Source organism: Bombus huntii, chromosome 17, assembly GCF_024542735.1.
Source record: "Bombus huntii isolate Logan2020A chromosome 17, iyBomHunt1.1, whole genome shotgun sequence".
Taxonomy (NCBI): Eukaryota; Metazoa; Arthropoda; class Insecta; order Hymenoptera; family Apidae; genus Bombus; species Bombus huntii.
Window position 1 is genome coordinate 2,896,370 of NC_066254.1, and position 12,839 is coordinate 2,909,208.

Sequence of the window (12,839 nt, forward strand, 5' to 3'; positions counted from 1 at the left end):
TCGACAGGAAGTCGATCCTTCGTCGATCTACACTTCACAACCTTTCTTATGTCTTTCTTTCGTCATCTGCCGCTAAGGTCTCACCTTGGAAAACACGTCTGCAGACCACCCGCGTGTGTGAAAGTTTACAGCTAGCTGGCGGAGAATTTAGAGAGCAGCCGTTCGTGGAAAGGGTAGGCTCCTATGGTACGTGCAACGAAACATCGTGTGGCCATGGACCATTGTTCTAGATAAACTCTTCCGGATAAAATAAACTCTTTGCTCGGACGATAACATCGGTCGCTACATCGCTTCGCTCCCTTCCACGCGTCTCATATCTTTATGCGGAAACGAACAACGCGTTCGCACTGGCTACTCTTCAGATAAGCGGACGGCCAAGTAGCCCTAGAGAAGCGAATCGAAACGATAGACGCGACAACACGCGATAATATACGTTCTAGTGACATTGTCCTACTTTAGTAACTTTCTATGTTGGCAACAATCTTAATACGTTTCCCAGGCGATCTGGTCGATTTACGTGCGAAACGTTTAACGAGAGTTCGTAAGTTTGTATAAATGCTAAAGTATAATTGTATAAATGTAAAGACAATAAACTATAATGAAATCTTTTCTTCTCTATCTGTAAGTCGAAGTATCTTTACGTTAATGTAGATAAACAACGACAAATATTGCACTTTATACTCGAAGGTTAGGAAACGACAAACGATACCATAGGATTGTCCTATTTAAATTCCTCAAATTCCTTCGCAAGTATGCAAAAGTAAAATCCAAAAAAATTCTTTCATTTCTTTGTCCAATTACTCTTAACGCGATTACGCTTCTTTTCATTCTCGAATTAAAGATCGTCATTAGGATAGAACACGAAGAATCGATTAGCGATATAATCCGAGAGGAACTCTCGATGTATAGAACACGCGAGCTGCGTATCGTTAATCACAGGTATCGTGGAATAGCTGATAGAAATCTCGCTGTTATCGCGTCTTAGAGGTGGTCGAAACGAGTGGCGTATTATCTGCGTCTAGTTAGCGTAAGCAGCCTCCGCGGAGACACCGATGCCCGCATAACCCGCAGAGAACGTGTATCTCATCGATCAGATAGCTCACGATAGGAAAAGCACTCGCTACTCGAACGTCGACCTAAGAACCGTCGGGCCTGTGCGCGAGACTTACTACTCTCTCCGCTTATTCTCTTCTTTTTACGCCGGTCCGCAGATTATACGATAACCTACACGCATCTATCTTTTCTCTAAAGAGAAATCTATCGTTTCTCTCGAGGTTACTGGCAATGATTACTGATAATATCGTTATATCATTGGCAATGAGAGATGTCCTGATAACGATTAGTATTTGATTAATAGCATGGTACGTAGTATAACACAGTATGGTTTCTCTGCGGTACATGGTTTACTCTGAAACGCAAGAATTTTTTTCATAGCGTATTGTCGGCCATAAGAAACAGTTTTCCACTACAAAAACAACGAAAGGTCGCTATAGCCGGCGAGATTTTACGTTTCTATTTTAACGGCGTGGAGGTTATAGGGAGGGAATACATAATAGAGCGCTTGAGAAGCATTTCAGGGAGTAAGAAAACAAACGAAAAAACGTAGGTAGAACGGACGAAAATTACTTTGAGCAGAGAACTACCTCGAGTAGAGAAATATCTTGTTTTTCCAATCGCTAATAATGTCCTATAACGTTACTGTATTTTTCTTCTAATTTTTATTATACGTGACAGTTGCTTCTATCTCGCGATATCGCCTTGAATATGAAAATTATCATCACGCAATAGTAACTAGAGAAAAGTTGTTGGCAAAAAGATAACTTACCTTCTCGAGCTGATCTAACGCTATCGCCGCGTCGGTCCAGCTTGGCCTGATATAAAGATCCGACTCGTGTCGTTGTTTCGCGTTCTCCACGGTCTTGGCATTCTTCTCGCTGTGATTTTTCGTAGCACATCCATTCTGCGACGATTGCGAACCTTGAAGGCACTGAGAACCAGAAGGGCGTCCCGCTAGGATCCCTGTAGGGCCGGACGCAGAAACCATGATCCGTCATACATTCGCCCCGGCACAATCCACAGTATGATTATTTTTAATCTTAATCCCCTCCAATGTGACGTTTTTCTTTCCGGCAGATTTTTCGTCGGCTCTCCTCCTCTCTCGACTTACACGTATATTGTAACGTTACCGAACGCGACACGGGACGTTTTATGAAACACGAACAAGACACGAACACGAAAGAGAAATGGAGAAAGGAAGAAAAGGGAACGATTCCACTCTGCACACTCGTTAGAAACCGCGGTTGCACGTAATTCTCGCACGAACCTTTCCAGAAACACTTGTCACAGCACACGTTCAGTCGGTGTTTCTTGTTTACCGCGCAATTCGTCGACACCGTACACATGCGACGGGCACGATAATCGAAATTCGCGCACGAGGTACACACAATTTCTTCTGCGCATGCGCAGATGTATCATGCCCATCGATGGTATACGCACAAAACGGACCGAGTATCGGTTTTTAGGTTAGCTTCGTACCACCGTAGAAGAGTAAATACGTGACTGCTCTCTCTTCACCAATTCGTCTCGTCGTTCTGTCTCTTTCTCTATCCCTGTGTTTCGCTTTTTCTACTTGCATGCGGGATCCTCGTACTCCCTCTCTCTTCTGTATCTCCCTCTCGCGGGATTCACAGTACCGCCGACAAGCACGAGGGCGCACACGCGAGTTTGCTTGTTTTGAAATATCACGCGACAACCGGGGCAAGAATGTTGCCCGATCGTACTACAACGTTTTCGCGGGAAACAGTCACGCTCTAGCACCACACGTGCCTCTTACTGTGTCATAGAAGCAAAATAAACGCGTACGCCTCGACGTTTAACGATCAATTCGATTCACCGTGTCTTTTCTATCGGCACAATACTGGCATGGCACGCAGTCACGCGCACTTCGGTGTCACTGTCACAATCGTTGTCACTTGACACAGTTAGATCTCGTTCGAATATGCACACTACGCTCGAGGAAATTCGCCACGGCTACCGAATTCGTATAAACGCGGCAGTGACGAGCATCCGGTTTACGCAAGGAGGCGTAGGCGACGTGAGAGTACGAGAGTGTTCCACAGTTCAGCAACGGCAGCTGGAAACTCTCGTTAAAGTCTAGCTATCTCTCTGTCACGCGTTCTAAAACGACGACGTCGACGTCGTCGTGGTCGGACACCGGCGTACACGACCGCCACTTAGAGCAGTCTAAGTCCGTACTAAGCGAAATGCGGTGCCACATTTCTTTCGTGGCCTGCCTTCAGCGCCGGCCATAGTTGACGGCCCCCCTCCAACAGCGCCACTCGCCGAGATCGGAGCTGCACAAACATTCAGGACCGTAATTCGACGAGCACGCTTCAATGAATTTTGGGTCTCGTCCACCAAATTTATGATTCTGCATTTTTTTGTAATAACGATTTTAAAAGGTACAGTGCCGGATAATACAAATTACGAAGACAATTTCCATCCGTAATCGACATGACAATAGCGATATAACGTTTTATATACACGCTTACCTATATTATTATTTATAAACCTCGAAACAACTTCTAACTAATCTAAATTAATCACACAAGTTGCTCGTATTTCTGTTAAGTATAACATTTGAAAATTATCTCCTCGCCGTATATCCTGACACAAAATCCTATACCAATTTTGTTTTCTAATCAAAGTACGTATCAATACCTTTTACATCATATACGTTTCGTTTACACTATCATGAATGAATAATGCGAAAAACTTTAAACAAATTACGATTCATCGTGAGAGACTTATCGTATATCCCAATTTTCGCGGCAGAGCGATACGTCACTGCAGGTAACGATGACGTCGGAGCCGAAATGAGCCGAGTTTGGCCGAAGTGATCGGAACTCGTTCGCGATTGGCTGAATCGGCGTGGCGTTCTACGTTGCTAGGATACGGCGATGTGCCATCAGAAGGGGTGCAGGGGGCTCGACGCAGGACCACACACGCGGTACCATTTCCCCTCGAGCAAAAACATTACCCACACATGGCAGTGACTACGTGACACGCACGAGACACACAACGCCGCTTACAGATCGCCGCAGCATCTCCTTCTTTCTTCTCCGACTCCTCTCTCGATTACTCTTTCCTTGTCATTGCCTCCACACGGTCTTGAGGACTTTTGTATACGCTTGTCGCATTCTGTGTTAGTAGAGAAGGCCCGAGCGATTCATGAAGCGCAGTGTACGCGGCCGACGTGCGGTGGAGAGTTGAAGACGAGCGGAAGAGGGCCACCGATGTACTCGAACGTAAACACGACTCCCTTACGGGCCTCTGGAGATCGGAATCGTTGCTGCTCTCGGCAATATTAATCGGGACCGGAAATACAGCAGTTTACTGCTTCACCGGCCACCGTCTCTTCACCACCGCCACTGAAGCGAATCTGCATAATTGATTATACGCGTCTCCCCTGCCACTGGTTATGATTTGATTGGCGGCCGCAACTATAGGGTTCGACTGCGTCCTCCCTTATTATTATTGTTATCTGCTGCATGTGTAATCGAATCAAACGTTTTTTGCGAACGATACGTACGATTTTAATAATTTCGTCCATTACATTTTGTCGCGTATTGATTTATAAATTATGACCAACTTCTTCGAACTTTTTTTTTATATCTTCAATACTTCTGTACTTGTGCATATGTATACTGTCTATGTACTATAATCAAACGCTTGTGTGCCAAACTCTCCGATACATTTTCAAGGACGATAAGTCACGTAGAAAACTAACAATAAGGCGAATATGCCAGGTAAAGAAGAGAAGAGGGCAACTGTTTTGAATGCGTTCATTAAGCCACGGGGAAGAACGTTACACCGGACGATTAACTTATTAACCTGTCTTCATAATATCTGCATAACGATGCGACTTCATTAGGCGTCGTACACCACTCCCGTGCCTGGCTTTGCGTGTGTGCGTGCACGCCTGTTGCTTGCACGCGCGTGTTGCACGCCTCAACGTTCATTGGACAGTCTCACACGCGCTCGACATTCCTACACACGTGTACGGGGCTCGTGTGTAGTGAGGAGCCAGTGTGAAAAGAAGGACAGAAAAGGAGAGCGGCGAGAGCGAAAGAGAGGCAGCAAACGGAGAAAATTAAATAAGAGGGAGAAGGAGAGAGCGAAACAAACTGGCAGATCGAAAAAGGTAATGTATAAATACGAGACCACCCACCGCGATGCCGAGCCCGACACCCTGTTCCACCAAATACGAGACAATTTTCGATTCTGATACGGACGGTCGTTGCTTTTTTATTTTCTTCTCCGATTCCAGGGACCTTGTGGCAGTTTTCGTTGACTGTCTCGAAGCTTCGAACAGGAGATTGATACAACAACGCTATAAAGACTTCCCATTAATGTCAACGGCGAGAGAGTTGGCGCTTATCGATTAGGAAATATTAATTTCGGATAATATTGAAACGAAAAATCAAATGGCAAGTATCGGTTCGTGTTAGCCCGAAAGCGGTGCAAAGGAGCACCGACGTTCGTTGTTTGCGTAACAGTAACATAATATCCGCGCGCGATACAAGCGACGCAGCGCCACGTAGAAATAAAACGGGTGGTCGACCTGTTCTTCTCGCGTTGCGAAATTACCGCTGTGTTTATCAGGCTTTTGTACGGAAACCTTCACAAGCTTTTAAACGGTCCACCATTAACTTCTTTCCGAGCATCGATAATCGTAAATTAATATATCGTAGGACATTAATTAAATCCTGCCTCTAGTTGCTTTTCTTTCGTTTTAATTTATAGACGTTTAACCAAAGATCGGTTATTGCTTGGTTGTTTCTCACTGTTTCGAAAGTTCCACACGACGAACCTCCGATACATTCATAAATCTTCAATGAAAGAGAAATTAGTTGATCGACGAGGGAATAAATTTCGCGAGTACGAAGTCTCGGATACGAATTAAGGGCACGAAGCAGAACGAAAAAGGAGTGGAAATGTCATTGCATATTATGGTGGCGGTTTCGACGAATACATACATCCTACTGCAGTTGCCGATCTGGCGATAAGGCACAGCGTGCGGAGGGACCGTTAATAATTTTTACGACACTCTTAACTCGCCACCCAGTATTAAGCGGTCCTCCGTAGAAGACGAGCTTTGATCTTTGCCGACGCTGCATCGACTTAATGAGTGCGAGAGCGAGATAGTCGCGCAACCAGGATGAAACAGAGCGCACGACTGGCGCACCGCAGTCCCCTGTAGATCTATTTTCCGCAATGTGCACTGCTGCAGTTCGGGTTGCATCTCTACAGGCTTCCTACTGTGTGCTTTCATCTACGATGAAACGTTACTGTTCTGGAACAGTAGCGTAAAAAGTAAGAATTTTTCTCGGTCGAAATTGACTTTAATTAGATGTGTTGGATTGCCATGATGGAATTTTATGAATGCCAGAAGACTGTATTTTATAGCTGTTCTTATGGCTCTTTACTGTAATAATGACAAGTATTTTTCTCTTGCTGTTTAATATCATCGTTAATTCTTTTAAAGGACTTTTACTGTTCTTGTCTGTCTTTTAAATATGCAGTGGCCTGCAAAAATCTCTGGGCAGATAGATTTTTCGTTTCGCGTTTGCATACGTCGAATATTGATATTCCATGATCGGCGTCCAGTTTTTACACGAACAATCATCGTTTCTCGGTTCATAAGTATCTATTAAAACATGTTGAAGATTGACGCCATAACAACTAATTAGCAGAGTAGCGTATAATCGCCATGCGGATTATCTTCATGACTGAAATACTCGTTTCATGATTCCATGGATATTCCGGATATTTCTCCATTAAAAGAGTCCTTCCATCGCCACTTTATTTTCTCCTCACCTCTTATCTATCTTACGTGCTCTTCATTAGCGAGCTTAAAAATCGCGACAACGTAAAAACCAAGCACGCACGCACATATTTAATTAAGAAAAAGATGAAGACCAACGTAGGCAAGAAGAAAGCCGGCAAAACGACGCACGATCCGGTCTTTCGCCTGTGCCTCCTAACATGAAGAACGCCACTAAAAACCCATCGATTTAAAAGCAGAAAACGTCGAAACGTCGACAAGGACAAAAGGAGGCGCCGATGTCATACACGAGGGAAATAAAGAAGGGGGACACATCGGGCAACAATAAGCGACAATAAGACGAAAAAATACGTACGCCAGCGACGCACGGCGAGGAAAAAGGAAAAGAAATGAACGAAGAGTAACATGGAGAAGGATAGATGCCGATGAAGTAAGGAGCGACGTAACCAGACGGAAAAAGAGAGAAGAGAAGGCCGAACCAGCCGGCGAAACATGGAAGAAGGAGAAACTCTCGGGATGAGAGAATGGAGAATGGGCGTGGGGGAAGAAGAGAAGTCGACTACTTCCCTTACGCAAGACGACTCGGTGCGCCACGTTCGTTCACTGCGTTGGCCGCGCTCAACGGTGCGTGCACATGAGAGACACGAGAGATGCTATCGGCCACCAAGACGGCTCTCGACTTCTCCAGACCACCCACCGGCAAAATAATAAACACGGAATGCGGCATACACGTCCGTCCATCCGTCCGTCCATTCGTTTGTTTCTATTTCGCAGATACCATCGAAAATAAGGTCTCCCGTCGATACCGCAGCTGGCTATCGCCGATACTATGCGCCTTCTGCCGTGTTACTGTCGGGTTGCAATAACTTGCTGAATTTGAGGTCGACTACTACCGTGCTCGCGACAGGAGATCGCTCGACGCGTGATCTCTTTACCGGTAATGAGTAAAGCAGTAACGAGCTACGAATATTATTCGCCGGAATATGCAGACGCGACTGTGCAACATCTTAATCCGACGTGATCGATGACTGTGAGATAGACATTGTGGTTAGTTAGCTTGGTCGCAGCTTTGGGGATTCGGTAGAGTTTTCAAGAAGAAGTTAGGAAGTTGTCGAGACACGGGCAGCACGTTCGACTGTGTTGACGTTATTAATGTCTTTATTGTAACTGATATACATTTGATATAGAGGAAATCGGAAATCGTGGTACGAGCGGTCGGCTGGTGAATGTAAATGAAAGGATATGTGGAGAAAGAAAGAATAACGTGTTTTTGTTTGAGGCTTCGTTTTAACTTGTGCATTAACTGCACATTTCCAATTATGAACTTGTGTTTCTGTTCGTGTCTTAAACAAGGCATTATTAAACGTTATTAAATATGGACAATTTGCTTCTTCGTTAATGAAGCGATTCTTAAGAAAGGTACTGGCCTTATTATTTGCCTTATTTATGAAACCATTCAAATTAAACAGAGAATAAAGTAAAGTAATAATGTCGTGCAAGAGCTATAGCAAATCACGATACTGTTCATATTTAATAATACAGACATGAACAGAAACAAAATAGAAAGAAGTGGTTAAGAAAGTTAGTAGTTAATACACGAGTTTTTGATGGATTTTCAAACTCAGTTCTCTCAGAAACGGAGTCCTAAACGAAAAAAATCTTCTTTTTCTTCGATTAATTTTTGTCGAGAAACCGACCGCTCGCATCATGATTTTGCAGACACCCTGTATAATGGGTATTTTTCTCTGCCATTTTAAGTACGTCAACCTATCAAACGGAAACTGAATATACGATCATTTAATATATCATTCGTTAACATGAATATCATTTCATTCGCTTTTAGCGCGTTTGCATAAAATACGCGGTATGCATGTTAATCGAATCAACCAATAATTGACGAACGTAGCTGAGATATTCTTACATTTCAAATATATATTCATTTTCTTCTCTTCTACCGGCCAAACGAGGCTTTAATCTCCTCTTTTTTACCGCCGCCAATTTGCAGTTATCGCATTAAGATATTCATTTACCGCTGGTAGCTTACTTGCGACGTAATTCGTGTAGATATATATATATATATTTATATCGCGAATAGGGAATATAATTCGTAACGGTACATCGTCTTGAGAAAGTATCGATAACTGTCTGGAATAAAATTGTCCAGGACTTTATGGGAGCGTAAAAGTAACTCATATCATTAGTATCACCAGTTTTCGTGTAATCGAATTGCACATTCTCTTCTCCTTCTCGCCTTTTCAACTCTTTATTACGGCCGTTTCTACACAAACGCGAACGATTAAAGTTGTACGATTACTAACGCTCTACAGGTTGCAAATTATCCATAAAAAGAAACAAGATAGATACATATGGTTAATGTAACTAGACAAATTAAATTTAGTAGGATTAAAAATGATTTTGTTGATTTCGATCGTTCGTCGAGTCTAGGTACAAATTTCCAACTACTTATCGACCGATTTTTCTATATTATCGTCAGATAACTGTTTCGAAGTTAGATAATCAAAATGATATGTTACGTTGTATCGTCAATTTCATTTTCTCTGTTACTAAAACGTGTACGAAGAGGAAAGCAGAAATATACGTTAATTTCTTGTTGAACGAAGGCATCTCTAAATCGTTTTGATACGATTGATGAATACTATTAATGAATTTCCGTCTGAAGCAATCACTTACCGAATTATAATTATTCAAGAATAATTCAAAGAGAATAACTAGATATACGTGGTATATCAATTTCTGCAGTATCTTCTATAGTATTTGTCCAATGAAATATTATAAAAGTACATACTATAGATAAAGGAACGCGTTCGAAGAATAATTAGAAAAACATTATAACTAGTCGTATACTAATTTCTACAATATCTTATATAGTATTTGTCCAACGAAATATTGTAAAACTACATGCTGTACATAAAGGAACACTTCGATAATTCAAAGAACGATTACAAAAACATTATAACTAGCCATATTTCAATTTCTAGAATATCTTTCACATATAAAGGTGTTTGTCCAATGAAACATTGTGAAACTATAAACATACTATAAAACTGCTAATACATGTGTATTAATACTACCGTAAAACATACTATAGGTACAACAATACAATTTAAGAAATATACTTCAAACATCATAACTATATAGACTAACGTATATCAATTTCTAGAATATCTTTAACAAATTTCCTCCGACGAAACATCGTAAAACTAGGTGCCATGAACAAAGCAACACATTCGAACAACCATCACAAAAACCTTCTAACTAGTCTTATTTCAATTCCTACAATATCCTCTACTCCTCAAAGGAACTTTGTAGAATTGCGGTTTTCCGTCTGCCGGTATTGTCCAACATCATCGTTAAGCCGAATGCAGAGATGACTAATGCCAAGGATCGGAGGCGCGGCTCTTCCAACAGAGGATCGTCCTTTACCATTGTAACGAGGCGAATCGTTACTCTTCATCACGGGTGTAGACCAGCTGGCTGAGACCAAGAGAGACGGACGAACAAGATCGTAACCTGTGGCTATCTGTATCTACGAACAGCTACCGGTGCTTCTCGTCGATGGATTATCTACGACGATACGCCCGCCGTTGTTGTCTGGCCGTGTGGCGCCGAAACGCCATGGGGACGTGGACTTCCGGTATTGGCCAGCCGACAATTCTTCTACAAATTCCGTTCTGGACGAACAATTGTCATTATCTTGGTTGACTCGGCGGATTCTTCTTGCCTCTTCCTCGTTTCCCCTCTCGATACGCGCCTGTGTTAGAGATACGATCGACGTGGCGGGTTCGGTCGGTACCGTGATCGGTCAACGATTGGTAATTATCGGCTGATTACACGGAGCCAGAGTCACGCGTTAATTAAATGGTTACGCTGGCGGTGAGAATTGGAGCTGAACGTATCTCACAGGTTCATGCAGCAGTTAACCGTGTTTTTTCTCTACGGCCTTGTTCGTGCGAGCTTCTCGGTGGCTTCCAATGTCGAATTTTATCGACGGAGATGCGTCAGCTAATTTACAAGGAAAGTATTCGAACGATTATTCTGTAAAATTTGTAACACATACGTATGTAATGTTATATGGAACTCGTTGAAACTTCGTTGGTATTTTTATTAACATTAATATTTTATTGTCATATAATCTATCAGCAGTATAGCGGTAAAACTAGCTAATGGGGTTTTGTAAATTTTTTGTATAACACACATGACACAGTTGCCAACCCAATAACTAGAAAATAATAACTAGAGCTAATGAATCGTAGTTTATCTTCGGTCGAAACATTTATTAATTTTCTTTAATGTTAATATAATGGTCGCATTAACAACTGAAGAGATGTTAGCAGGTTTAGTTCTATAACCTTCATCCGTTACACTTTGAAAACTAATTTAATGGTTGAGTAACTTTCCTCCATGGTATATTATTATTGTGTATTATATAAATTAAACAAGATAAGACAGTATAGTAATTAGAATACCTTTTTACGTCTTTATAGCGTACACAGTGTCAGTGGTAAATCATTTTACAAGTACATAGTAAGATTAAATATCCTGCACTTTCGCAATATATATTTAACCACTTTGAAATAATTAAAATGTAAGAGAAAGTAATAAATAGCAATAGTAATTTATGTTTCTATATATAATACGTACGTTGTACCAAGAAAAACGAAGTATTTAATTATCTTCCGCGTCGTGAAAGGCTTTTACGGAAGAATTATTTACAAAAAAAAAAAAGTTAGATAGTTCCGTAATGACGATGACACGCAGAATATAAAACGAAGTGATGTAGCGTGTTCTTTGTTTCTTTTTACGACTGAAAATTATTCTATGAAAATTGGACGTTATTACTATACACAATTTCCGCTTCCGCAATCGCTATCACACCGCGGTTTTACGCACACGATATAACATTTACTTCCTTAATACGCCACTGCACTAATTTCACTGCCCTCGTGTAAACAAACATAATCTTATACCACGTACAGTAATTTCGAAACGAAACGTCACAACTTTTTCGAAGCCGAAAGCATCATATTTATTTTGGAAAAAGGCATAAATAACTATGAGTCGAAAATGAAGCAAATAATAATTTGCACATTATCGTCCACACACTACTATAATGAAATACAAAGGATGAAACGCTGCGCGTATTAACCTTGAACATGTTCAGCAAATTATTTACAAGACGTGTACGACATACAAAACTGAACAAAAACACCGATGAACTGATTCAGATTTTCCGAATCAAAGATACTTATTTCACGTAAGTTAGTATTGCAGTATCGTGGACGAAAGGCCTAAGAGATATCAGGCGAACTATAAACAATGTCGTGAGAAAGCCGAAGTGCCGATAGGCCCAACGATGTATCGTCGGTCCTTCAATCGAACAGTTTCGCGGAAAAGGCCTGCGTGACCCTGGCCATGAGCGGTCGCGGAACACGTGCGCGGTGGGGCTAAGACAAAAGACAAAGCATGCTAAGGGACAAAGACAAATTAACAGTCAGTGTTAGTTGAGAAGTCAGAGTGTTAGTTGAGAAGTCAGAGAGTGTAAATCGAGAAGTCAAGGAGTGCGAATTGCGTTGTCCAGAGTGTGTTGCTAGCGTTGTCCAGAGTGTGTGGTCCGCGTGAGAGAGGGCGTTGGATCCGTGGTGACGAGAGTTGCAAATTAACTATCTGGTTGTCTTAATTGTAATACGTTATTGTGATTAGTTCACGTTAAGCAACCATCGTTAACCTAACCTCAACATCCGTTTAATCCATTTATTGTAAATAAACTAATTGTAGTAAAGATCGTACAGTATGAACCGAGAGAAAACCAATGTGCGAACCGATTTGCGTGCTATTAACGTCGCCTAGACACTGCTGTAGTGGAGTGCAAAGGGTTAAACGCTGCGGATATTAACCTTGCACTTCGTCAGCCAATTATTCGACAGACGCGTAATCGACGTCGACGAACTGATTGATATTTTTGAAATCGCCA

At 41.9% G+C, this 12,839-nt stretch overlaps 1 protein-coding gene and 1 long non-coding RNA gene across 4 annotated transcripts in view; one reads left to right on the top strand and one right to left on the bottom strand.

The window, feature by feature from the left end:
- LOC126874945 (protein patched) overlaps positions 1–11,659 on the bottom strand; it is a 96,127-nt gene extending 84,468 nt beyond the window's left edge. For both annotated transcript variants that reach the window (XM_050637471.1, XM_050637470.1), the window contains exons 1-2: positions 11,510–11,659; positions 1,826–10,903 (exon numbers count right to left, since the gene is read on the bottom strand). In XM_050637471.1, the coding sequence (XP_050493428.1) occupies positions 1,826–2,044 (219 nt within the window). In that variant the 5' untranslated portion in view covers positions 2,045–10,903; positions 11,510–11,659. The remainder of the gene's footprint in view (positions 1–1,825; positions 10,904–11,509) is intronic.
- LOC126874956 (uncharacterized) overlaps positions 1–12,839 on the top strand; it is a 92,977-nt gene that overhangs the window by 66,656 nt on the left and 13,482 nt on the right. The gene's annotated exons all lie outside the window — the stretch shown is intronic.